General features: G+C 40.3%; 1 protein-coding gene across 1 annotated transcript; it reads left to right on the top strand.

The window, feature by feature from the left end:
• Window positions 1-4: 4 nt before the first annotated feature.
• On the top strand, window positions 5-23,105 carry HHLA1 (HHLA1 neighbor of OC90). Its single transcript, XM_068397220.1, has 17 exons — window positions 5-9; window positions 3,495-3,570; window positions 6,427-6,535; window positions 8,246-8,305; window positions 9,437-9,517; window positions 9,974-10,057; window positions 10,149-10,232; window positions 11,690-11,773; window positions 12,344-12,400; window positions 12,509-12,595; window positions 13,664-13,756; window positions 14,889-15,086; window positions 15,641-15,712; window positions 15,949-16,020; window positions 22,258-22,414; window positions 22,751-22,833; window positions 23,062-23,105. Exons 1-17 carry the CDS (start codon window positions 5-7, stop codon window positions 23,103-23,105), a joined length of 1,446 nt encoding a protein of 481 aa, XP_068253321.1.
• The last annotated feature ends 531 nt before the right edge of the window (window positions 23,106-23,636 follow it).

The following is a 23,636-nucleotide window of genomic DNA, read 5'->3' as shown; positions in this document are numbered from 1 at the left end:
CAGCATGAGGTAAAACCTGCTGAAAGTCAAATTATCCTCATAGCCAAACATCAAACGGTTGGACCTGATCCCAGCGCACACATTTTTCTGGCTATACCTGGTTTTGTCAGCTGGTACAGAGAGGACTTTCATCCTAGCCTTCTTGATGAGATTTTGAGCAACTGGTAATTAAATCAGTAAAAGTAAGTCTTGTCAAAGAAAAGGTGCTTCCATATTCCTCAAACTGCAGCATTTAGTCACGAGTCAAAAAAAATCTTCCTTTTGTCACACCAGTGACTTCCATATGGAATTAGATAATTTTAGATTAAATGACATCCCCATGCATAACGTTTTTTCATGAAAGGCAGAGTGAAAAGAAACAAAGGTAAGATTGTGCATGTGTGTGCGCACACATGTGCAAGTATCATATTTACCGGCTATAACTCTGTTAAATGCTACAGTTGCCTTCGAGCTTCTGAAGTTCTTGGTGAAAACAGGATTGTAGGACAGACAGAGACCCAGCCCTACCACACACGTTACATGATCCCATAAACATATTTTCTGTGGGAAACCAGGACCTGCCTGAAATCTGAAGCCAGAAAAATCACTTTCTCATATCTGACACGCTGTGAGGTTGCAGTGTTTTAGCTGCTGCAGTAAGTTTCTTCCTTCTTTGGGTAACATCACAGATTGCTTTGCCTTAACTGGTGGACATGCAAGACTGGGACAATACAATTAAAGACAAGTGACAACAAAACAAGCCTGATGACACACCAATTACCTGGGCAATACCTACAATAATAAATTAAGTAGTGCTGGGGAGCCCTGCAATCCAGATGTCCGTAGTATTGGTAGGACCATGACATTCAAAGGACAATCTTAGAATGCTCCTGACCAGAAGCTCCAACGTTTCCCAAGACAGGTTTGGAAACTGGGGAGAGGCTGGGGACCACTCCCAACAGACAGTTTGTAAGCAGCCGTCCTTGTGCATCTCATCTGCTACCTCCTCTTTATCCTCTCCCTTTCTAACAGGGATCAGAATGTTCCTCTGTTGAGGTTTTGCACAGATCTTTATAGTACTTTTTATTCCATGAACTAACTGTGAATCCTTTTAGGTTGCCTCTCTCTAATTGCTATGAGGTTTTGAATTAATTCACACGTTGAGGTGTTCAGTGGCTTATGATAAAACTACTGCATGGATGATTAACAGCTTTTAACAGAGTTGCCTCTAAACTCACTGATTTCAGAAGAATCACTTGCAGTCCACAGGAGTAAATCAGTAACACTAAACATCATTCATCATCACTGAAATTGCCCTATATCATTGTTGTGACCAGATCTCTCTTCCTTCCTCACCACTCAACCACAATGCCAGGTAATATTCTAGTTTAACTGTTATTTTGTCCCTTTTCATTTTCTACATTTAAGGTGATACACTTCAAGTTCCTTCTCCATCATCTCAACAATGCCCCTTGTTTAAGTTGCTTCTCCAAGGATAGCTAAAGCTTTACCAAAGGGGCTTACCTGGCCTACCTCTCGCCATCAAAGGTGGCACTGGCCTAATTACAGTAAGATGAGCTGCCCCTTTAAAAGGGAAAAAAAATCCTTTTCAATTCATTACTGCCAAAAGGAGCTTCCAGTCCTCACTCGACCTGCCACAGAGCCTTTCCATGCAGGATTCAACAGGCACTTTGAGTGCTTATGATTGTGTTACCTCTAGTTAGTCCTTCTGGGATTAGGATAACAATTTTCACAGGATTTTAAAGCAAGATTATCAAGTCTGTCTACTCAAAGTCTTTCACAAAGTGATTAGTAAGACCTGGCAATAACCCCCAGCTTTATATAGGCTCTGAAGATAATCATCTTTGTCAAGAGAAATCAGGTAAGTTGATATTAAGTATTCCAGATCCCAGTGGTTTCACATGTACTTGGACGAAACCATTTCAGCTGTGGTATTAATGCTCGGTGGAAATATAGCAAATGGAATGTATTTTTATTAAATGTATATTTATTACATTTTATTAGATTCTCATGCAAATAAATCTGACCTTAAAAAGTAGTTGTAGCGATTTAATGAAGCGTGTGATTGTAACATGGGCATGTTTTCATACTAACATGCAATATTTCTTTAGACCTGCTGTATCATGATGTGCTTAAAATGAGAGATGACCTTTAGATGTTGAAACTGAATGAAGGTAAGGAAATTAATATGCAAGGACTTTCTTTTTTTATTTCTTTGTTCTCTTGACTTATGTTCTGCTCTGTTTAGCGTGAAGACATGGAAAAACTACTTGATATCTGATTGCATTCTGTTTGTGCAGGAAAAATGAAAACAATTCAAACTTCATGGTTACATATCACATTAAATTGAGTTCAAATGAAGCATAGCTAATAAACATGTTGGTTTAAGATTACTGTTAATCTAGAAGAACAACGAGATATTTAATAAGAGGTCTTCATGAGTGTATAAAGGTAATCTGAACTGGATTAAAATCTCCAATTCAGCAGTTCAGGGAACTCTGGATCAACAGTTCTAAGTAAAATGAATTCTCATAATATCATTCAGCTCAAAATAAACACAAGAGGAAGATTATTACATCCAGTAGAGGTGAAAGAGCATTTGTAACTAAAGGCTTGACCTGCAGTCTGTATCAGATAAATGTTCAGAAGGAAAATATTCAATGAGAGTGGGTTTATGGGATGGTTGTGTGGCACCTGTGCCTTTAGTGCCTGTGAATCTCACTATGTTTTGAAATGGAAATTGCAAGTGATTTTGAGCTGGAGTACAATGGAGGTTTCATATTTGCAATCTGGACATGTATTTTATTGACCACAGTGGTGTCACTTAGACAAACAAAAGAGATACAGTTACAAAGTAATAAAGATTTATCTCTGATAGATAAAAATTAAATATCAGATAACCAGAGTAGATCAAACATGACATATATTGTAAGAGTTAATATTACTAATATCCACATTGCTGAGAGAGAAGATATTTCAGGCTGTAGTTCTACAAATATTTGTCACAGATGACTTTGAAATTTCTTTGGACAGCATAAATGTTCAGAGAGTTAATGCCAGGAAAAGATATTGGAAAGCAGCAAAAACCTAATGCTTCAACTTTAAATCATTCTCTACCTATTGAGGAGGAAGGGCAGTCCTTGCTGGAGCGATGCTCTTGGTCTTGAGATTTCTCTGCAATTTCTTTTTAAACATCGTGTACTGGCCAGAGGACACCACAATGCTAAATCTGGCATTCAGGCAAAACAAGCTCTCCCATGAATGGAGCATTTTCCATTCATTTTGTACCAACTTTATTTAATACTTCTTTGCTAGAAATAGAACAGGATTTGGCTTATTACGATCCGTCCTTCCAGGTTATATTTGCACGTTGTCCCGATCATTAGATGTTTTGCTTGACTGAGTCTGTAGTGTGTAATCACACCTCAGTTAAGTGTGGGTGTTAGTGCAGACTAATGCCGGCTCTGAACTCCTGCCGCAAATCAGCGTTGTAGGCAGCGAAAATTGTGTGTGTTGGTTAGCGTGGAGGAACAGGTCAGCGGGGAGGACAGCAGGGAGCTGCAAATTCAGGTGAGCAAGAAAGCGTCTCTCAACGTGCATGGGATGCTTCCAAGCACAACTTTGTATCTCACTCTTTCAATTTTGTTTCTGATTTACAGCTGCTTTTTTTCTTCTCTCTCAAGGTGATTTGGTAGCACAGATCCTACATATGTCAATCTTCTCGCCTATTCTCTGTCTCTTGGGAACGTGCTCTCTCTAGCCTCTGCCCTAGCCTGCTGCACCGAGTCCTCTGTCAGATGATTTTCCCCATCCTGCCACCATGAACAGCTCTGGGCCAGTTTCAATAAATCAGTAATGAATTTAAATCCCCAATAGGAAATAATCTACAGCCTATCATCAACCCTTTTACTTGTGCACCTTTGCAGAACAGCTGCGCTTGCACATCAGTCTGTGAAATTCTCTTACCAAGGATTTCTGTGTTAGGGCATACATGATTCACTGGTGACCCAGGAGAGCCCACGTTCCTCAAAGCATGTGCTGGAAAACAAGTCTCCCCACTCTGGCATAAGCGCTACCAATGTGTAGGGGCAGACTGAGAGCGGGGCAGAGGATGTCCTCTCCTTCCACCTGCTAGGTGTAAGCCTCTCACTCACCATGTAGCCAAAATCTTCATGAAGTGTAGGGGTTTGGGCTCTTTTGCAGCAGAGACCCTTCAGCCAAGATCAGCCTTATGCCATAGGGACATTATGGTCGCAGCCCTGCTTTTGGCCATGTTTCCTATTGATGTCCCCTGGGTCGGCATGCACAGAGACAGCACTGGCCATGCAGCCTGATCACACCCTGTGTGCAGGGAACAGGTCATGAGGAACTTGCTGAGGGGGAGGTCTGTGGCCCATAAACACTGAACTGTCATCATGAAGCATGGCTCATCATAAGTAGATCTTCCAGAGCTAATGAGATAGTCACTGCTCATAGTACAGGAATAAAAATTCATGAAGTTCCATTAAAAAAATGGCAAACCACCTCAATGCTGATCTCAGTCAAAGACACAACCCAACAGTTCTTCCTTAACAGGACGCTTAATTGACTATGTGCACCAGCCATTATAGCTCTCCTGCTCCAAAACATAGGTAGCTACAAACCTCCTCTTGACATGCTTGCCCAACTCTCCATCCCACAACCTCAGGTGACCCCAGAGCCTGCTCACCCCAACAGCCACCTCCCCACACCTTTGCAAAGCACCAGTTCTTCAAATTCAGCATGACTGAGGAGTATCTCTCGTTAATGCCTCTCTGTTTCATACTGTCAAACCAAAGAGGGGAAAAAAATATAACACTGAACAGAATCCATAAAAGTGGATTAATTTTTTACCTACCTCAGTGCAGACTACATCACCACTGCTTCCATTATGTCAGTATGTTATCAGGCTTGAGCTACCATGCTACAGTCTCCCCTAACTACAGAGTCCACAGGTCCATAGAAAAAGCTGTTACAAGTCCCAGTAAGCTTCATAATACCAGATACTGGAAGCAGGGATAGCCTTGACAGGGTTTCAGGCCCTATGATTCTCATGCCAGCAATACATTCATGGTCTGTAGTCTAGTTGTTGGTCAGATCCCAAATATTGTTGCAAGAAGAGCCAAGCTTAGGATTTTTCATGCTAGACTGGTCCACAGGACACTGGATTCTGTCCATGCATAATTAGTCCAGCTCACAGAAAGGTGATGGAGTACAAAGTCTGGGGAGTGAGATCGGGCCATGGCTTTCTTTCTGCCTCAGCCCCACTCTTCTGCACATGCTGTGCAGAAACCATGGATGGATCAAGTAAAAAGGATTAGGCTTGGGGTCAAATAAAAAGGATTAGGCAGATGGACTGAATAGATAGGGAGAACTACACAAAAATCTTCTCAGAGATTTGTGTAAATTAGAAGAGCTGGCACTTAAATGTTTTTGACTCATCAGACAAGCAAACATGGAAATTTCAAACACAGAAATGCTTGGTATCATTTCATCATCCCAAGGAAGAGTACCTTTAGAACTGCTAAGTACAAATTAGCTATTTTTAGAATGTGTTAATTCTCTAGTGAATTAAATATGAGAAAGATTTTAAACATGATGATAATAGTTTATTAATCAAAGAGTATTATCTTCAAGATAATGGTTTGCTGAGTACTTGCAAGATTATCTACTCTGAGATGATATGAAAAAAATGTTTGGATTTTTTTTTTGCTAATTTTCATACTCTCCCTCATTTTCTGACAACTACAGAGCTATTTGACATGTTCCGATATTACAAAAACAGGGGGGGAAACATGTAAAGAAGCAAGGACGTTCGTTCTTTTTTCTAACCGCCTCTAATTAAATCTTTGAAACCTGGAAAGCAGCTCATTGTCTGAAAGGCAGAGCTCTGTTAATGCCTTCCAGGCAACTAGGCAAAGCAGCACAGGACACAGCTTGGTGATAATAATTAACTATAAAAGTACAAGACTAGAGATGACCAGGCAAGCAACATTTCTGCAGAAAAGGAGCTCAGTTAATATCTGGTCTGAAATTGAACATAAGTAAATTTTATCTTGTTTCAACAGAAAGGGTTGAGGTGCCTGGTGTGTCAGTGTCCTTTGGGCACAGGTCAATCTGCCAGAGAAGAGAACTGCGTGGATGACCTTACCAAGTCCCACCAAAGCCACAGTTACATAGGACTCAAAAACCAAGAGTTACATACTAACTCATGTCACATACACATATACACAGAAAATACTGATTCTGTGATTTCTAGTTCTTTGCCATTTACACTACCAATCTTTTTTCTGCATCCCAGAGACCTAATATTTCTCTCATCATCGTGTCATTCTGGTACAAGGGTTGGACAAAATCACACAATACCACAAAATTTAACACCACCAAAATAGTATTTCTTTCTTCTAGGGCAGCCCAAACTGCTGGAAGTCAGAGTCCACAATGCAGTGGTTCTGCTGGCATGTGCCAGCAAAGATGAGCTTGGGATTTCTGTGTCTTTTTCTGGTTTGCAACACAGGTAAGGACAATGGCTTGGTGCTCCCCAGGGAATTATCCAGGTGTCTCTTTCCCAGTTGCTCCCATAGCCCCATTCCCGCATCTGTGTGAGGCTTGTTTCTTTCACCCTGCATAGGCAAGGCTGATGGGCTTGAGCTCCAGGGCTGATGCCATGCAGCAGGACAGACCAGATGATGGCAAATGTCTACTCTTGGCTCCCATGCCATGAATCTGGAGTCAGAAGGGTTATATGGAAAGAGAGAGAGGGTTAGAAGAGCTCATACCACCTAGGTTGTTGATCCAAATTTAACTCATACTAAGTCAGAGTTGTTAATACAGCTGACTAGTGCCATATGAGGAGCCACGATTTACCAACCTTGTACTACAGATTATTCGTAGGATATTTCTTCTTATGTAGAAAGAGAGAAGAAAGGGAAATGTATCCAGGATTGTCTTCTGTACAAGGCATAGGTTTTTGCACAAATAAGGACAAGCACTCAGGTTTCACAAATTTAGGTACAATCAACCAGATCATGCAGTCACATCTCTTTCTTCTGCTGCTTCCAGTCCTACAGATTTCCTCTTGATGAAGAGGAAGCTGAACCCAGGTTTTCTAATCCCTGGTGATAGCTCTGCCCATTAGATTATAACAGAGTGGGGCATCACCACCACTGAGGTAAGCCCTCTCCACCACCACCTCCCAGGAGAGGACTTCTCTCTGGGGAGCTTGAACGGACTGAGAAGATGAAGTTTCACAGAGGCATGGGAGTTTAGCATTTGCTAGCACTGGCTCATTTGGGCAACCAAGGGCAACGAAGCTGGTGAAGGGTTTAGAGCACAAGTCTTATGATGAGTGGCTGAGGGAACTGGGGTTGTTTAGTCTGGAGAAAAGGAGGCTCAGGAGAGACCTTATTGCTCTCTACAACTACCTGCAAGGTTGTAGTGAGGTGCATGACGGTCTCTTCTCCCAGGCAGCAAGTGATAAGACAAGAGGAAACGGCCTCAAGTTGCATCAGGGGAGGTTTAGATTGGATATTAGGAAAAAATTTCGTCACCAGAAGGGTTATCAAACATTGGAACAGGCTGCCCAGGCAAGTAGTTGAGTCACCATCCTGGGAGGTATTTAAAAGATGAGTAGATGTGGTGCTTAGGGACATGGTTTAGCGGTGGACTTGGCAGTGCTAGGTTAATGGTTGGACTTGATGATCTTAAAGGTCTTTTCCAACCAAAAAAATTCTATGATTCTAGGATTCTGTGATTCTATGATTCTAGGATTTGGGGAGCCTTCTGGATTACTCTTTGGAGGCACTCAGCTCTGCACTGATTTGATAGGGAGCCTAAGCACCAAACTCCTGCACTTACAACTTGTCCTGCAATGTCTAAGTCACTGCCCTGCACCTTGTCCTTGTTGGTCACTGAGGGAATCCCAGGAAGTAAGTCCAATCTCCTCAGCCCTGATCCGGTTCATTCCTCCCACAATACAGCTCTTGAGAACAATACTCAGTTGAAGAACTGCTCTGAATAACAAACGTCTGCACAGCCTGGGAAGATTTGGTTAGGTTTGACTGTATTATTTGGATACTCAGTGGCCTGCTTTGCAGTGCTAATGTCCATTGGTTTCTGAGCTATAATGAATGAGAGCAGCAAGTAACCCAGGCAAAGAACTCAACAGAGAGTTGCTTGGTAGCTCAACAGGGAAAACTGTTTCTCAGTCTCTTTCTTCACTTCACAGCTTTGTGCATAAGAAGAGAACATAGGAAAGAGAAGCAAGTGGCAGTGCTGGCTACCGCAGGTAACAGGCAGCATATCAGGAGACCCTGTGTGGGGGTGTTAATGGGAGCGGGAGGTGCTGTGCTGGACACAGAGGTGGTCGCAGATGGGCCCTTCTCCTGCAGAGTCTCTGAGCCTCAACCCACCAGTGCTGCAAGGGCTCCTCACCCAACACAGGGCTTATACAGGTCCCTCGCCAGTTTAACCTCCATCCTTCCAGGAATCTAAAATGTTGTTTTCTCTTTTTTCCTTTCTTGCCTTCCCAGACCTCCACTCCCTTTGTTTTCCTTTTCCTCTCTTCTATGCTGTGGACAAGCCCTGCTTCCAGCCCTGGGGTGCAGCTTGGTTTCGAACTGGTTAAAAATGATACTGATGTCATTGGAAAATTATATTTCTCCCCAAATTAAATTTTATTCTCATCTCATCTTTCTGTGTTTCTTTTTCCGTCTTGCTCTCCTGTTTCTCTCTCTGTCACGCACACAGAGACCTTCCTCCTCACACACACACACAGATGCCATACTGCTCTGAGTCGTCATGACTTTGTCGGGGGGAAGCAAAGGAACCTATTCAGAAATTTTCACTTGGGGAAAAATAAATAAATGACATCAACAGAAGGAAAACATCTGTTAAAAAGTGTAATTCAGCGGCAGTCAATTTATTCTGTGGTAGCACTATAGCCATCGAGGTACTGAAAAAAAAATCTGTATTTTCATTCCAGTTACATGCAGCACTGGGGAAGGAGGAACGTTTCCTAGGCACTTTCTCCTCCATTTGTGATCTGCAAAGAGAGATCTGCTGCAGCTTTGGCAGTAAATACCCATTGCCCAGCACGAGAGGGCACCGAAACGTCAGGACTGGCTCCGCTCCCTGGCAGCCTGCCCAAGGGCACGCTCAAGGGAAGAGGTGACATAGAGCCCGACCTAAATTTTGGCCTACTATAGCACTGCTCGCCTTATCTTCCGATTCTCCAGACATCTCTCTGCACTCCTGGCATCTTTATTTTCTCACCACAGGTTTTTCGGTGCACCCCAATACATAATCTGCTTATTTTGTTCCCATTCTGGAAGATTTTTGCCCTATATAAGCAGGGGATTAGTGGCCATTTCCTTGTGCCCTCATGCAGCCAGCTGCTCAGAGACCTCTTCTTTTTCAGAGCTGCCTGCGAAGTCCGTGGATCTGGCCGCTATTAACCTGACGGAGCTGGTGAACAGTATGCTGAGCACAGCGCTCAGAGGTAATGCCACGAGGCCAGGCGGGTCACGCAGGCTGTCAGCCCGGCAGTCAGTGAGATAAAGGGCTAACGGTGTCAGCAGGAGAAGCCATAAATGCATGTTGTCTGCCTCCAGAATTGATTCTAGGAGCACGTCACCCTTGTGCATTTATAACGCAGATAGCTGTCTGCCCCAAAGAAATTAGTGTGTGTTTATATATAGACACAACATAATTACTTATGGGATGCTTTTAGAAAGCATTTTATAATCCAGTGTAGGTTTGAATTGGAAAAAAAAAAAAAAAAAAGAAGTAATACAAGTGATCCTTCCCTCAGTGGAAATGAGAAAGAATTGAGTCTCAGGCAGCTGTATAGTATCAGCACCTCAGAAGTCTTTTAGAAATTAAATGAAAAGAGTCAAAACATGTTGTCCTCATAATTTGCTCCAACTACTACTAGCATAAGCATGTGTTTCTGCAGGTACCAAAAATCTCTTCTCTTTGCTGAGCATCACGTCTTACAGCTCATTTGCCTTCCACAAAGCGTCAGTCACCATTTATAACAGTGAGTGCCTCGGCGTTTTGCTCCGTGCAGGAGCATTTTCTTTCACACAGCCTGTGCATCCAGATACTGATCTTCCTGTCTCTCCCGACAGTTTCTAACGTGAAAAATGTTGACCCTGGCAAGTTCCCTATGCATTACTGCTACTGTTTGAACAATGTGACAAATGACTTGACAGGTGGGTGCACAAGAGAGGTTGGCAATTGCATGTGCTTAAACTGAGTTATTTCCTTTGGAGCTCAAAGCTGTAGCCTGTGTTCTGCAGACTTCATCCTCATGAACAGCATCGCCATACTGAGGTCAACGGCCATTACTCATGAGTGGCTGTTCTGAACCTTGGAGGAGAATCGATGAACTCAGTTTCACTTGGCTGCGCCCAGACAGCCCGTCTGGGATGGAGCCATCAGTCAAGTGACCAGCATGATTTACCCAATAGAAAGACCTCCCTTTCCTCCTTGGAGTACGAAGAGCAGCATAGGAGAGGCAACCTGGCAATGTGTGATACATTACCTTAGTAATGTACGGTACCTTACTTTCACTCTCCTGAGATAACCCACAGGAGATGAACAAGGGCTTCTCTGCACCAACAGGCTCCAATAACTTCAACGAGCCCAACAGGAGTGAAAAACAAGGATTAATGTCTTCATAGAGCTGCTTAATGGCATGTAAAATGCTACTGGGCAAATCCTTCACCTATAATCCTCATTCACACACCTGATCTCACAGTATTTAACATTCAGGATGGATCTGAGTGTTCTAATTCTATGTCTGGTTAATGTAAGGTATCAGGGGTAGCTCAGCAGTTAGGGACCAGAACCCATACCCTCTAAGCTGCATGTGATGACCACACACGTGAGCCACAATGGCTTTCATGGCACACATCTCATAAGCCTTATTGCATAATGACCCAGTCTGCCTTGGAGGATAATGAAGAAACTTTAATTTTTCTGTCCCAAATCCAGAATATCTTGGTCATTAGAGCATCTTCCCAAGTAGTAAAAATTGAGGGCTCCACACAGGACTCATGTCCGTCACTCCCTGAGTGAGAACATTGACCTGTTACTGCTAGAACCTGTTATGAAAAAGTCGTACCACCACCACCGCTAGCCATTTTTTGAGCTGACAACATCATCATCGGTATGTCTGAAGTAGACCTCAAAGGAGACCATCAGATGCCTCGTGGGAGATCCTACATAGCAAAAAGGCAGTTAGTAGAGGCTTTGGTTCTCCTTCTACATTTAAGCAGACGAAGTAGATTGTTACTCTAAATTGTTCTCTTGAACAGATAAATTCCATTTAAGTTTACTTTTAGGCACATTGCTGCTATTTTGGATATATAGTTGGTATATACTTCTGCAGAGTATTCCAGTGGCTTCCTAAGTCCACTCCCATTCAGCAGAAGCATGTTGAACTTTAAAATATTTTAGACATTGTAACATACAAGCATGTATCCAAAATATGATTACACGTAAAAGTGATTTTTGACTTAGCATAGATGACAGAATATGTGTTTTAAATCATAAACATTCTCCATTTTGTTGTCTAGATTTTACAGCTTTACTTGTTGATATTATTGGAAACTCCATAACAGAATATGTGTTTTAAATCATAAACTTTCTCCATTTTGTTGTCTAGATTTTACAGCTTTACTTGTTGATATTATTGGAAACTCCACCAGTTATCTCACAGAAATTTTCAAATCCACTTCTATTCTCTCAGGTTTGCATTTCCTTTTAATATTTATCATTGTGGTATCTGTCTGATTTAATCCCGGCATGGAAAAAAGCACAGAAATGTGTATAAAAGCCTATTGCTCTTACTCAGCAGCATTCTTCTTGCAAAGCATGGACTGCTGTTGTAAACAAAGACTTCTTAGCGGAACAAGATACACACATAATGTGTATATATATATATAATATAGAGACATATATGTTTCTATAAGCAGTTATGTTTGGTTGAAAGTTTGGTGAATTATTATTAAATACTGATATTTTGGGGAATTATGATTCCCAAAGAATAATTATGGGCTATATTATCTGAAAAAAATTTTTTTCCATGTAGAAGTGCTTGTAATTTAGAATTCTAGCTAGAAACATTTCCCCTGGAAATATTAGCATTTGTGTTTGGGGCTGGTTCAAGGTTTTTGTCAAAAGTCAGATGAGAAGGAAAATATTTGGCCAGTTGTAGTAGCCACATACCATTTTGTATTTCTGTTTTCAACTGTTTAAGATAATATCATATAATGAAAAATGATAACAATGATCTGGTTTACATTTTTTTGCCTCTCAGCGCGTCCAAGCAATGATTCAGATTGTATCTACATCTGCGTGATGACAGGGCAGACAGGTAAATGCTAAAACCATTCCACCCCAAAATATTGCCCTATTTATTCTCAGTGATGACTTATACTAGAAACAAGCCTTTCTTGATATTTGTAAGCATTTCTACTTGCAGGGAGGAATATGTCAGACTTCTGGGAAATGCTGGAGAAGTCTCCTGTTATTAATTACACATTTTCCAGTAATACATCTTCTGACCTGGGTAAGTACATCCTGGGGAACAAAAGGAAACAGCCACAACAATGAAAACCATGTCCAGGTAGAACTTGAAATGAATACACCATCTTCATCATGTAAAAATAATTTTTAAAGTATTATTTTATATTTTCATTATTATTTGTATATATTTATACATTATTATACATTTTATTGTTAGACTAATATTTTATATTATTATAAGTGTAATACAATATTTGTATTATAAATATCAGTAAAATGTATAAACTTTTAAATTATTAGTTATGAGATCTTCTAGTGGAGGGATGAACAAAACCTCCTGGGATGGGAGTTTTTAACTGAATTCAGCATTGGATGATGGAGGCTCCCTGATGCTCTTAATCTAAATGGGTACCTCCCTTAGCTCTCAGCACAAATTATCTCACACCTTTACGTGAGTTACCTCCAGAAAGGAGTTGAATATATTCAGCCAGTGTGCTGCATGGCTCCTCCAACCAAAACTGCCTTGCCAGGTTGAGTTGCACTTCAAATGCTCACCTCTTATTGCTGCCTGTGACTATTTCTCATTTTCAATGCTTGGTTAAAAAAGGCAGACAGTGAAATCACTGACTAGTTTACCTGTGCTGAAAGCTGACCAGACTCTTCTCAGTGGTGCCCAGTGACAGGACAAGGGGCAATGGGCACAAGCTGAAACATGGGAAGTTCCATCTCAATATGAGGAAAAACTTCTTTACTGTGAGGGTGACAGAGCCCTGGAACAGATTGCCCAGGGAGGTTGTGGTCTCCTTCTCTGGAGATATTCAAAACCCGCCTGGACACGACCCTGTGCAACGTGCTCTAGGGGAACCTGCTTTGACAGGGGGTTGGACTAGATGATCTCCAGAGGTCCCTTCCAACCCTTAACTATTCTGTGATTCTGTAAGATTTTTCAGGTTTTTTTAAAAAAATAATCAAAGACACTTAGCCAAAAATTACTTTCATTTAAAAAGACAATAGCTGTTTCATTTATACCAGAACCTGATTTCATTCCTTTTTATCACACAATATGGGATGGATGGTGAGCGTACTAACTCTGTCTTCTCATACCTCAAAGATCTAGATTCGATTTTTTCAAGTTTCATGAAATTACAGGAAGACCCAAACAAAACAGTGGATCTATCAGCAGAACATGTGTGGATATTTAAAAGTGAGCAAGTATTGTCAGACCTAAATTTATATTCTTCTTGATTAATGTCTTGATAAGTGATTATATATGTTTGCTGAACAGCACTGTGATGTTGAACTACAATTGCAGAATAAGATAAAATTTTGTCCTAAACAGCAGGTCAGGTCAGTAATGCACTGAATAGCTGGGGAACGGAAAAAATATCGTTAAAAGCCCTTTTTGTGTTTTTGTTTTTTTTTTTTTAAATTATATTAGAAAAAGAAGTTTTCTAAGTAGGCAGAGAAGTAAAAAAAAAAAAAAGGTTGTTTTTTTTAAAGCTAGTTCAAACTGTTTCCTCCTTTCTTATTGCAAATTTTTCATTTTTTTCCTCAATCTTTGACTTTATATGATGTTCAGTTGTGAGTACCTGAATATTTCATAAGCTTCAGTGCATTTAGCTTTGTCCCAAGGCTACAAGATAGAAAACTGCTGGTCTGCCTCATTTTGAAAGCAGAAAAGCAAAATCTCACGCTTGTTTCCACATAGTAGGAGCAAAGAGAAATTCAGAATTTTACTTCATACCTCCTCATCACTGCAGCTGCATCTGTCTACAAAAAAATTCTACCTTTTCCCTAGTCAGTCTAGTGTCTTTTTTATATGCTCTTTTATTTTGCTCAACTGCATACCAACCTTCGTTATCTCATCCAGCCCCAAGTGTCACTCCTGACACAAATTGTCATCAGTTCTCAAATTCCAATATCTGCCCTCCGGTACCTGCCTGCTCTCCTTCACATATACAAGATCTTTCATCTCTTTCCTCTGTAGTGAAGCAGTTTAGGAAATAAAAAATAATGTATGTGAAGAAAAAAAAAAACCACTTTTCAAGAACATTTCAGTTTCTTTTTTTTTGTTTATGAAAACTCGCACATTAAAATGTTCTCAGTTAAAATTTCAAACATTATTGGCACTCCCCATGTTTCCATATTTAAAATGACATGGAGAGGTGGCCGCTCACCTGCCAGGGGAAGCACTCAAGGCATAGATGGGATTTTCTGGGTCTATTTTAGATATTATTGTCCCCCAGTGTGTTATGTTCACTGCTGCCGTGGGGCACCAGCATCCACAGCGTGTTGCTGGTGCCCTCCCTTTGTCTCTGTCTCTCCTGCTTCTCCAGCTACCAGGATCCCTCTTGCCCTGAAAGGGGAGGAAATCCCCACCACAAGGTTCCCACCATGGCCAAAGACAGTTGGAGCGAAAGGGTTGGGGTTTCCTTCACCACAAGTGGATGCTACCAGACCAGGAGGGACGGCTGGAGCCCCTCTGGCTGCTGGGGGCAGCTCGGCCCCACCGCCAGCCCTGCAGCCCAGCCACGGTGAGTACGGTGCGGAGGACTGACACCCGCTTTACCCTGCTAGCGGTGGGGTTTGGCCAAATGCTGAAACCATAGCTCTGAGGTTGAGGTTGGGAGACCCTTCAGGGAGACCCACTCTGGGTCACTAGTGAGTAGATATTTTTATTGTAGAAGTGCTAAAATCAGTTATAGGGTCCATGTGTAGTTTTGTATCCTTTGGGGAAAAAATAAGCCTTGCTCCTCACAGACACTTTTGCCACCCAGGTCTTCACTCAGATTTTTGCTCCAAATACAGTGAGCAGACTTGTGAAAAAGCAATATAAAGCTGCTTCTCTTGGCCTCCACTAAACACACCTTCTCTAAATCCTACCTTTCCCTAGCCCATGGACTTTTCCAGATCTAGCAAAGTACAGCTTTTGTCCTGCCTTTTTCCTCTTGACATTTTTATATGCCACTGGAAGTACCAAGTGAGGGACTCTGGCTGTTGAGCTGTCTCATATATAGCAGTTCTCAGTAGACAGATAAATAACAAATATCCTGAATGACACAAAGCATGTGTCTTTCTGTTCCCTTAGCTGACATGTACGCATTTTTGACGCAGACTGTGTCTCCTCAAGAAACCAGCAAACTGATGCAAACAGAGCCAGGTGAGATTGATATGGGATAATAACAAAGTGTGTCAGTTGGTACATTTATGAAATAGAAAATAACATGTATAGAAATAGGTGACTGAGTGTATTTATACATCAAAATCTATGTAAGTGTTTATTACTGATCTGTGACATCAGCTTTTTTTTTTTTCTGTCATTCTTTCAATCAACCTTCCTTTATTTTTTTTCCTGTTAATATGTCAAGGCAACTTATATTCTTTTCCCTCCTTCAGATTTGCCTTCCTCGGTACTGTCGACACCACCCTACAGGCCTGGTGTGATGCTGAAACTTTACTCAGCTACTAGTAAGTAGCTGCAGCTCACGCAGCAAAAACAATAGTATGTTTGAAAGTATATCAATATGCAAATTTTCCCACATACTTGTTTAATTTACATGATATTTATGTATTTAAAGCACCCAACATGTAGAAGGGACTGCTTCCATATTTGTTTGTGAATCATACACAATCACACATTCAAAACATAAATTATACTACGATGATAGAATTAACATATATACTCTGTGTGTCAATTTTAACATGGATTGGTTATTGGAGAATCTTAAAATTCATTTATTCCAAAAGAAAATATCATGTTTTGAATCTCCCTATTGGTACAAATAAAAAGATTAAGTCAATCCATGCCATATGATATCTCCAGAATTGCCCTGAATTTACAATACTGCAAACAACTTCTTCAGCTAAAAAGGATCATTATCAACCAGATTTTCAGGAAAGCTCAGTTCCTCCTTTTAACACCAAAATAGCTGGAATTTAAGAGCTCAGCACGGTAAATATATGATGACATGCCACTCCACTTATAAGTATCATATATCCATGTTGGCAATAAAATTATATCTACATATAAGTATTTAGTAAGAGGTTACATGCTTTGAAAAACTGGACCTGATTCAATGCCAGGAGGGGAGTCTGAACTCTGGGAGAGTCCAGCACCTGCTTTGGATGCTGAGCATGTGCGTGTCTGAGTACAGGCTACCTACTCCCAAATGTGCAAAGTAGGAGCAGAGCTTAGGAGTACAATGGGAATAAGTCTCAGCCACAAATCTCAGCCTTGGGGACTGAAGACCACTAGTTCAGGTCTAGGTACCAGCATCATGGACTCTTAAAACTAGATAAAACACACGCCATCCTGTAGAAATCTTTCATACCCTCAAGGTCCTTCCACTCCCAGTCTGGTGTCCTTGCTCTTAGTGGTCACACTGGAAACCAAGTCACTTGGGCATCTGAGCAGTGGGCAAGGTACAGCTGAAGTTGCACATATGTCACAGTTCCTGTTTATATGCTCCCCGTTAACCTGATAGTTAAGGAAGTAATTTTGAGGGATACGTTGGTGTATATGTTCCATCATTGATACTAATACAGAAAGCACATCTGTATTATTATTATTATTTCATATTGCTGTTGTATTTGGAAGGAGAATCCAGAATGCCTGTTCTCGGATCCAGAGGAAATCTACGTGCCTGTAATCCAGACTCTGATTGTGATTATCTGCTATTCATAATCTTTTCAGAGACAGAAGGGAAATTTGGTAGCTACCACTGAGGTCAGTGTGAAAACTCCTGCAGTGCATGAAGCTGGGGCAATGCCTATACTCAGCTCAAGACTAGAAAGGAAAAAATTGGTCCCCACTTTTCCAGAATAAGCAGGTGGCTCAATTCCAAGGTTTCCTGGCATTAGGACTACGTCCTGCCATTTTGACTGCTTAGAGCTGTGATGGAGCTATGAGCTTCATGGGATGCTCTGGGAAGGGGCTGTCCTTTGTCCCCCCATTGAAGTTGGCTCTGCTGCTACCACAAATGAGTGGGAACATGAGTCTTGCTGGGTGGTGAGGGCTGACGAAGGGAATTTTGGAAATCTGTCCATCAGGTGCTTGTGTTTCTATGTGGTGACTGTCTAAAGCCAGAAGCATAGACACTGGGTAGTGCAAATATAATACATCAGACTAAACTGCAGAAAGTCTTCAGTAGTATTTGGACTTGATATAGATAAAACCAGAGGAATCCAAAGAACTAAAATACCAGTCAAATTATACTTTTTCAAAGGTCTGTTTGGGCATCTAGGAAATAGAACAAAAAAAAAATGATAATATGAGCAAATAAAAGCCTGCACATTCTGAAGGATGGTAGGCGAGGAGAACAAAGAGAAAAGCTGATTATATGGTTTGTGATGAATTAGTAGGAAACTGCATCATTCTGGTATTGTCAAAGGAGATCATGAGTCTTTGATATCTGACTAAGAGAAAACTGCTGCTGATAGCTGGCCTGTCAAAACAGGAGAGGCAAAGTGAAAAACTGAGCATCACCAGCAGGTTTTTGCATGAAGGGAAACTGCAGCCTTGATGTCCTCCTTCTCTGCTAGTGGAGGTGACCCAGAGCATTGAGGATGTAGCCAGCTCCCTGACTCCATACAGGTAACCCTCAAGTCTTCATTTTGGGATTACTTGGAGGCTTAAAATCCAAGTTCTGGCCTGGATTCCCATTTCTAATGATATTTTGAATACTGACTTCTCTCGGCTCATTGCTGAATTCCAACACAACTTTATTTATCTGTAAAGGGCTTTTTGGGGGATAAACATATTTGAGTCAGAGAGAAAGGTTCTTTCACAAATATTCAATTTTTCTGTCACTGGGAATAATCACACAGTAGGTGAGCAGCAGTATCTTACAGTTTTCGTGTCATTTGCTTTTTCCCTTGGTTCTTGCCTATGGCAGCAATCCAAGACTAGGATCTTGAGCTCTTACTTTTTGTAGCTTTTGCTGATTCTGATCAGATTTTTCATAGTTCTCAGTCCTGTTCTGGTTGGCTGAGTTTATCAGCATATGTTGGTTTGCTCATCTTCTTTTTTTTTTTTTTTTTTTTTTTTTTACTCATACTATTAGAAAAGAAAGCATTTGAGAACACATGACTCAGTGGGGCATCCATTTCCAGAGGAATGTTATCAGAGATAAAAATGCCTCTCTGTCAGAACCTGTGATGACAGAGGCTGTCTACCTGGTGTATCAATCATGCATTTGGGGAAATAAATCGAACAGTGGGATTGCAAAGCAATGAAGGGCATCCACAATGCTCTGAAGAATGAGACATTATTCCAAGAAGTAATTTCTTAAATCACAAAAGTGGATGCCAACTGAGAAAATATGCAAGTGTGCATATTAGAGCATGCAGGGAGGGATATTTTAAGTCTGAATTATTTGCAGTAGCCATAACATTGCCTTTCATTGGCAGCAAAATTTAATCTCAGTATCAGAGAGATGTGATATTGAGTTAATAATGGAAAAGTCTGTTTACTGCAGGAAGAATTGGTCACTTACCTACCTGCCTGTGACAGTAACATGGTGATTTCAAAGAGAGAAGAACAAAGCTCTGCACAGGGAGCGGTGGTTCCTGTGTTTTCTGGCCTCTTTTGACTGACTTAATTTCTTAGGAAAGACAATTCTTAGAAAATAAAGTTCTTTAATCCTTTCTTAGAAAAGAAAGTAGCTTAATTCTTTTTTAAATTTCAATCCAAATCTCTAGGAACTTATGAATTGAATACAAAAAAATACATTTCACAGTAGAAATTTATTACAGAAGAGAGATAAAACATTACTGTGAAGCACTGAAAATTTTAATTCCAATAATATGATGTGAGTATACTATCCAATCCAAATAAAATTAAATGCAACATTAACTGAAAAATAATTTCAGCATTAAATAAATATAGTATTTGTAAATGCAGCATTAATTTAAAATTAAGTGATTGTCAAAAATTAAAACCAAAGCAAATTGTTTAACTTTCAGCTTTTTCCTTTGACTTCTCTTTCCCACATAGATGAATCCAAATTGAAGTTTCAGTCATTCAATTTACATTTAGAAAAAGCTGAATTTCTGCTGGCAAAACACATAGCTTGAGTAAAGCATTTAACACCTGTTAGGCAGGATAGCGAGCACCCACTTCAGTGGAGACTGAGATTCGGTGGAGGGTGGCTTTAGCAAGTTTTAATTATTCACAGCAACTCTAACATTACTTTTCATTGACAACTGACATTAAAACCTCATTGCTTCTTGCTCTAATGTTCAGTTATTAACATGAAAAGTGTTTATTAAAGCAAGAAATCATTAATTTTTAGCTGCCATCGAGTGGGAAAAAATCAAGGTGTGTCAAATGCCATTAAGTGGACAAAGCTTAATGACATTTATGCAAAACTGCTAAGATTAAGAGAAATGGGGCTCCCTCTTTCCCATCCCTCACTAATTAGGCCTGATATTTGTGTAGTGCCTTTGACACACAACTGGTTTTCAGAGGGACTCGTGAGTTTGGGAGCTGCAAGTGTCTGCCCATTACTCCTCCATGACTCCTGCTACCTTGGGTAAGAGATGGCAGAAGAGAAATAGTTTCATAGTGATCTCTTTCAGGTTGGCAGAGCCTTTCTTTTCCGCCTGCCCATGAATGCCATTTTATATTAAACTTCTTGTCAGCACTAGACGGCTCAAGCTTATTTCAACAGAACTTCATTAGTCCAAATTTAACCTTCATAACCTCTCCCTATCACATAACATAAGATGGCCCAAAGGTATAAAGCATGTGAGACATGTGAACCTGGAAATGCAATTACACTGTCTAAGGGGATTATACTCTGCAGGGAAGGCAGTTTATCTACACATGGCCAAAGCCTGCTACTAGTTACACAAATGGAAAAAATAGCTGACAATCCCACTGCAGCCACCTTCACTCTGCATGTTTGGGCTCTTCCACCCCACTGGGTGCATGTGAGGGGGACACCCATATCATGCAAAATGTGTCATCTCACAGCCTAGTCCCTGGTTTTCTTTTCAAAGCCACAATGTGGCATTTGTAAGGATGTCCCTTGTTTTTTGGAGTGCTGATGTAGGGGACGTATCCCTTTGGAAGGTTTGGTGTATGCAGGGGACAACATGATTTGTGTGCATGAAACTCCCCAGGGTCAGATGTGATGTCTTGCAGGACAGGCAGCTTCACTGCAGTGACCCAAAGTGTGCCCTCACACACAGCATCTCGTCTTCAGGGCATAGTTATTAAATATGCAAAGGAGAGGTGGGTACAGACCTATTTTAGCCGTGCCTCATTTTTTTCTTTTTTTTTTTTTTTCTTTTTTTTTATTTCTAGTAAGTCCTTTGATTCTGACCCATCATAACACAACTGTTAGCTAAGGTGCAAGATGACGTGTCACAGGTCATGGTTTGGAGAAGACAAGACTATGGCAAATGTTAGGTTTTTCTCTTAATATGATGAAGAAAAGCCCTGAAAAACTGAAAACAGCTTCAATTTTGCCTTACCTTTTCTCAATTTCCCCAATTTTCACCTTGCTTTCTTTTCTCTTTTCTATAACAGAAAGGGAGTCTGGAAAGAGAGTGTATTTGACACTGAAAAACCACATATCAATTCAGAATTTGGTTATGATCTGCCATCACCTATTCTGTAGTATTGCTTTTTCTGCAGTGTGGCACAGCTGCATTTGCTGGTAGGATGAAATGTTTGATGGGCAAATGTTTATCTCTTGCTGCTGACTGCAGAAGATTCAATGAATAGAGTAAACTAGATATTTTCCTTTTAGTTGGCTCAAGAGAGGGGAAGAGGGAGTCCATCCCCAGGTACATCATTTCCTTGCATTTTTCTTAAGTTAATATAATGATGGTCACTTGAAGGAAAAAAATACTGATTAACTATCTGGCTCCTGGCAAACAAATAGTAAGATGGAGAAAATATTCCTACCTTCCTCTCAGTGCAGGCAAAAATTGACCTTTTTTCCTCCGGTTACTTGTCTGTTTCCATGAAACCTGTAGGAATGTATTTTTCCAGAGGATCTTTACATGCCCCTAAAACTTGGTCTGAAATTAGCTGATTATTCATCACTAGAAGCAAGAACGGGAAAAGTGACAGATGGAGGGATGGGCAGAGAGAAAGGCATAACCTCTGCATAAATCATGTTTATTTTGTTAATGAGGCTAAAAAAAGTGATGGAGAGAGCAGTGAGAGTCTGTTTATTAGCTCAGTCATATTTAATCTAGGATTCTGATTTACAGGGTGGATGTAGGGAAGCCTGCAGCACTGGAAGTGAATTTTTCATTAAAGTAGTGTATGCATATAGAAAATGTCAACTATAATAAGCGTACAGTGCCGTTCTTTGTCTTGTTGCTTTGCACTCTGGAAAACTGATGCTTCAGGGGCAACTGAACCTACACCTAAACAAGTAACAATAAATAAATTACATCTTTAGAGTTGTTCTTTACATTTGTGATAAATAAAAGCAACATGGTTTTAAGTAACTAACTAGTAACGATAAATAATAATAAATTTAACATAATGTTTGTGCTTTCACTCAAGCAACTGCCAGACTGTGTGTTGTGTTGTTTTCTTTTCAGTCATCTTCCTCACTGAGTTTTGATTTTAAGGTACCTACATGAGCTTATTAATCTGCATGTTTCTTGTAGCCCAGATAAGACATTGCAAGAAATTTAATGGAACAAGTATTTGAACTAGTTCAGAGTTGTATTTTTTCCTAGGGTGTCCACAGGCGATCCTCAAAGAGTCCCGTGTGACCTCACCTCCTGTCACTCTTATAGTGCAAAAGATCAATCCCTGTGTGATGGAGCTGTGTAGGTTTTTTCAGCTGTGCCTCTGTGTTGGTCAGAGAAGATATTCCAGAAAGGAAGCCATGAGGTAAAACCTGGCACTAGTTTCTCTCTCTGCTTAAAATATTGCACTGGGCTTTTTTCAAATGACAATTTTCAATCACCAATTCTTATTTTTGAGTCTGTGGCTACTGGCTGAGACCCAAATGGGTCCCCAGTGCACCGATCAATACCTGATCTGGCTTCTGGTATTCAAACTAAGTGAATAAAGCTCAGCTGAACTTTTCCAAATGTCCAATGACATCATTGAGGTCAGAATCTAGCTTTTTATTTCCATATTCAGTATTAGCAGTATGACATGCATACAGCTGTGCTTATGGAAGATAACAAGCTCCTACTCTTCTAACTTTAACTCTATGTTTAGGTACTGTGTTGAATACTATTCCTGGTTCTTGAAAAATGCAAGTTATGTCTGTGAAAGAGTCAAAAGAGTTGCTTACTCCCACAGTAAGTATATTTCTCTTTATAACTCTACATACCTTATTATGAAGGTATAACAAAAAGTTTTAGATATTCACGGAGTATTTGCTGTCTTTCATCAGATAGATAACTATTTTATCTGTTAATGATTTCTTAAAGGGATTGAAAAAAAAAAGATTATTTAACCTTCATGTATGTTTTTAATATTTTCCTCGTAAAACCTCTTCTGACGACAGTTTTCTTGTATTCTTCCAGCATTAAAACAAAAATGTCTTAAAAACATCTGCAGGTCGGTTTAGAGCACTGAGGAGTTTTACTGCAAATTGGAAGATTGCTGGCAGTTTTAGTTGTCTCTTTCCTTTCTCGCTGTAAAAATCAGGATGCAACATGTTATTTGCAAATATTTGTAACAAGACAAGCTATTAACCAGATGTTAACCTAGAAATGTGTCTTCCTCCAAGGCATTGTAAAAATAATGTGTAAAAACAGATGTATTTTATACAACTGATGTAACTGCAATAAAAGCATTGAAAGGCTTTTAAAAATTGTATTTTAGAAAGGACATTTGTATGGTTGGCTACTTAATGCAAATAGTTTATTCTAGCTTTATTTACAATTAAGATAAAGTAAACAAAATGAACAAATACAAAATAATTTAAAAGCAACCTGAAATACTGAAGACAAGAAGGATTTTTCCTGGTGTTAAACACATGCAGATCATCCATTATTCCAAATCAAGAGTCTCCCATTACTTCAGCAACTGATCTAGTGCAGAGCTCGACCAAGGAAATGTTCACACCTCTTGTACTCTCATTCTGTGATATATTTGT

The sequence above is a fragment of the Nyctibius grandis genome, chromosome 3 (genome assembly GCF_013368605.1).
Source record: "Nyctibius grandis isolate bNycGra1 chromosome 3, bNycGra1.pri, whole genome shotgun sequence".
Classification (NCBI taxonomy): domain Eukaryota; kingdom Metazoa; phylum Chordata; class Aves; order Nyctibiiformes; family Nyctibiidae; genus Nyctibius; species Nyctibius grandis.
Note: the sequence above shows the minus strand (reverse complement) of the source record. Positions and strands in the feature narration are given on the sequence as shown.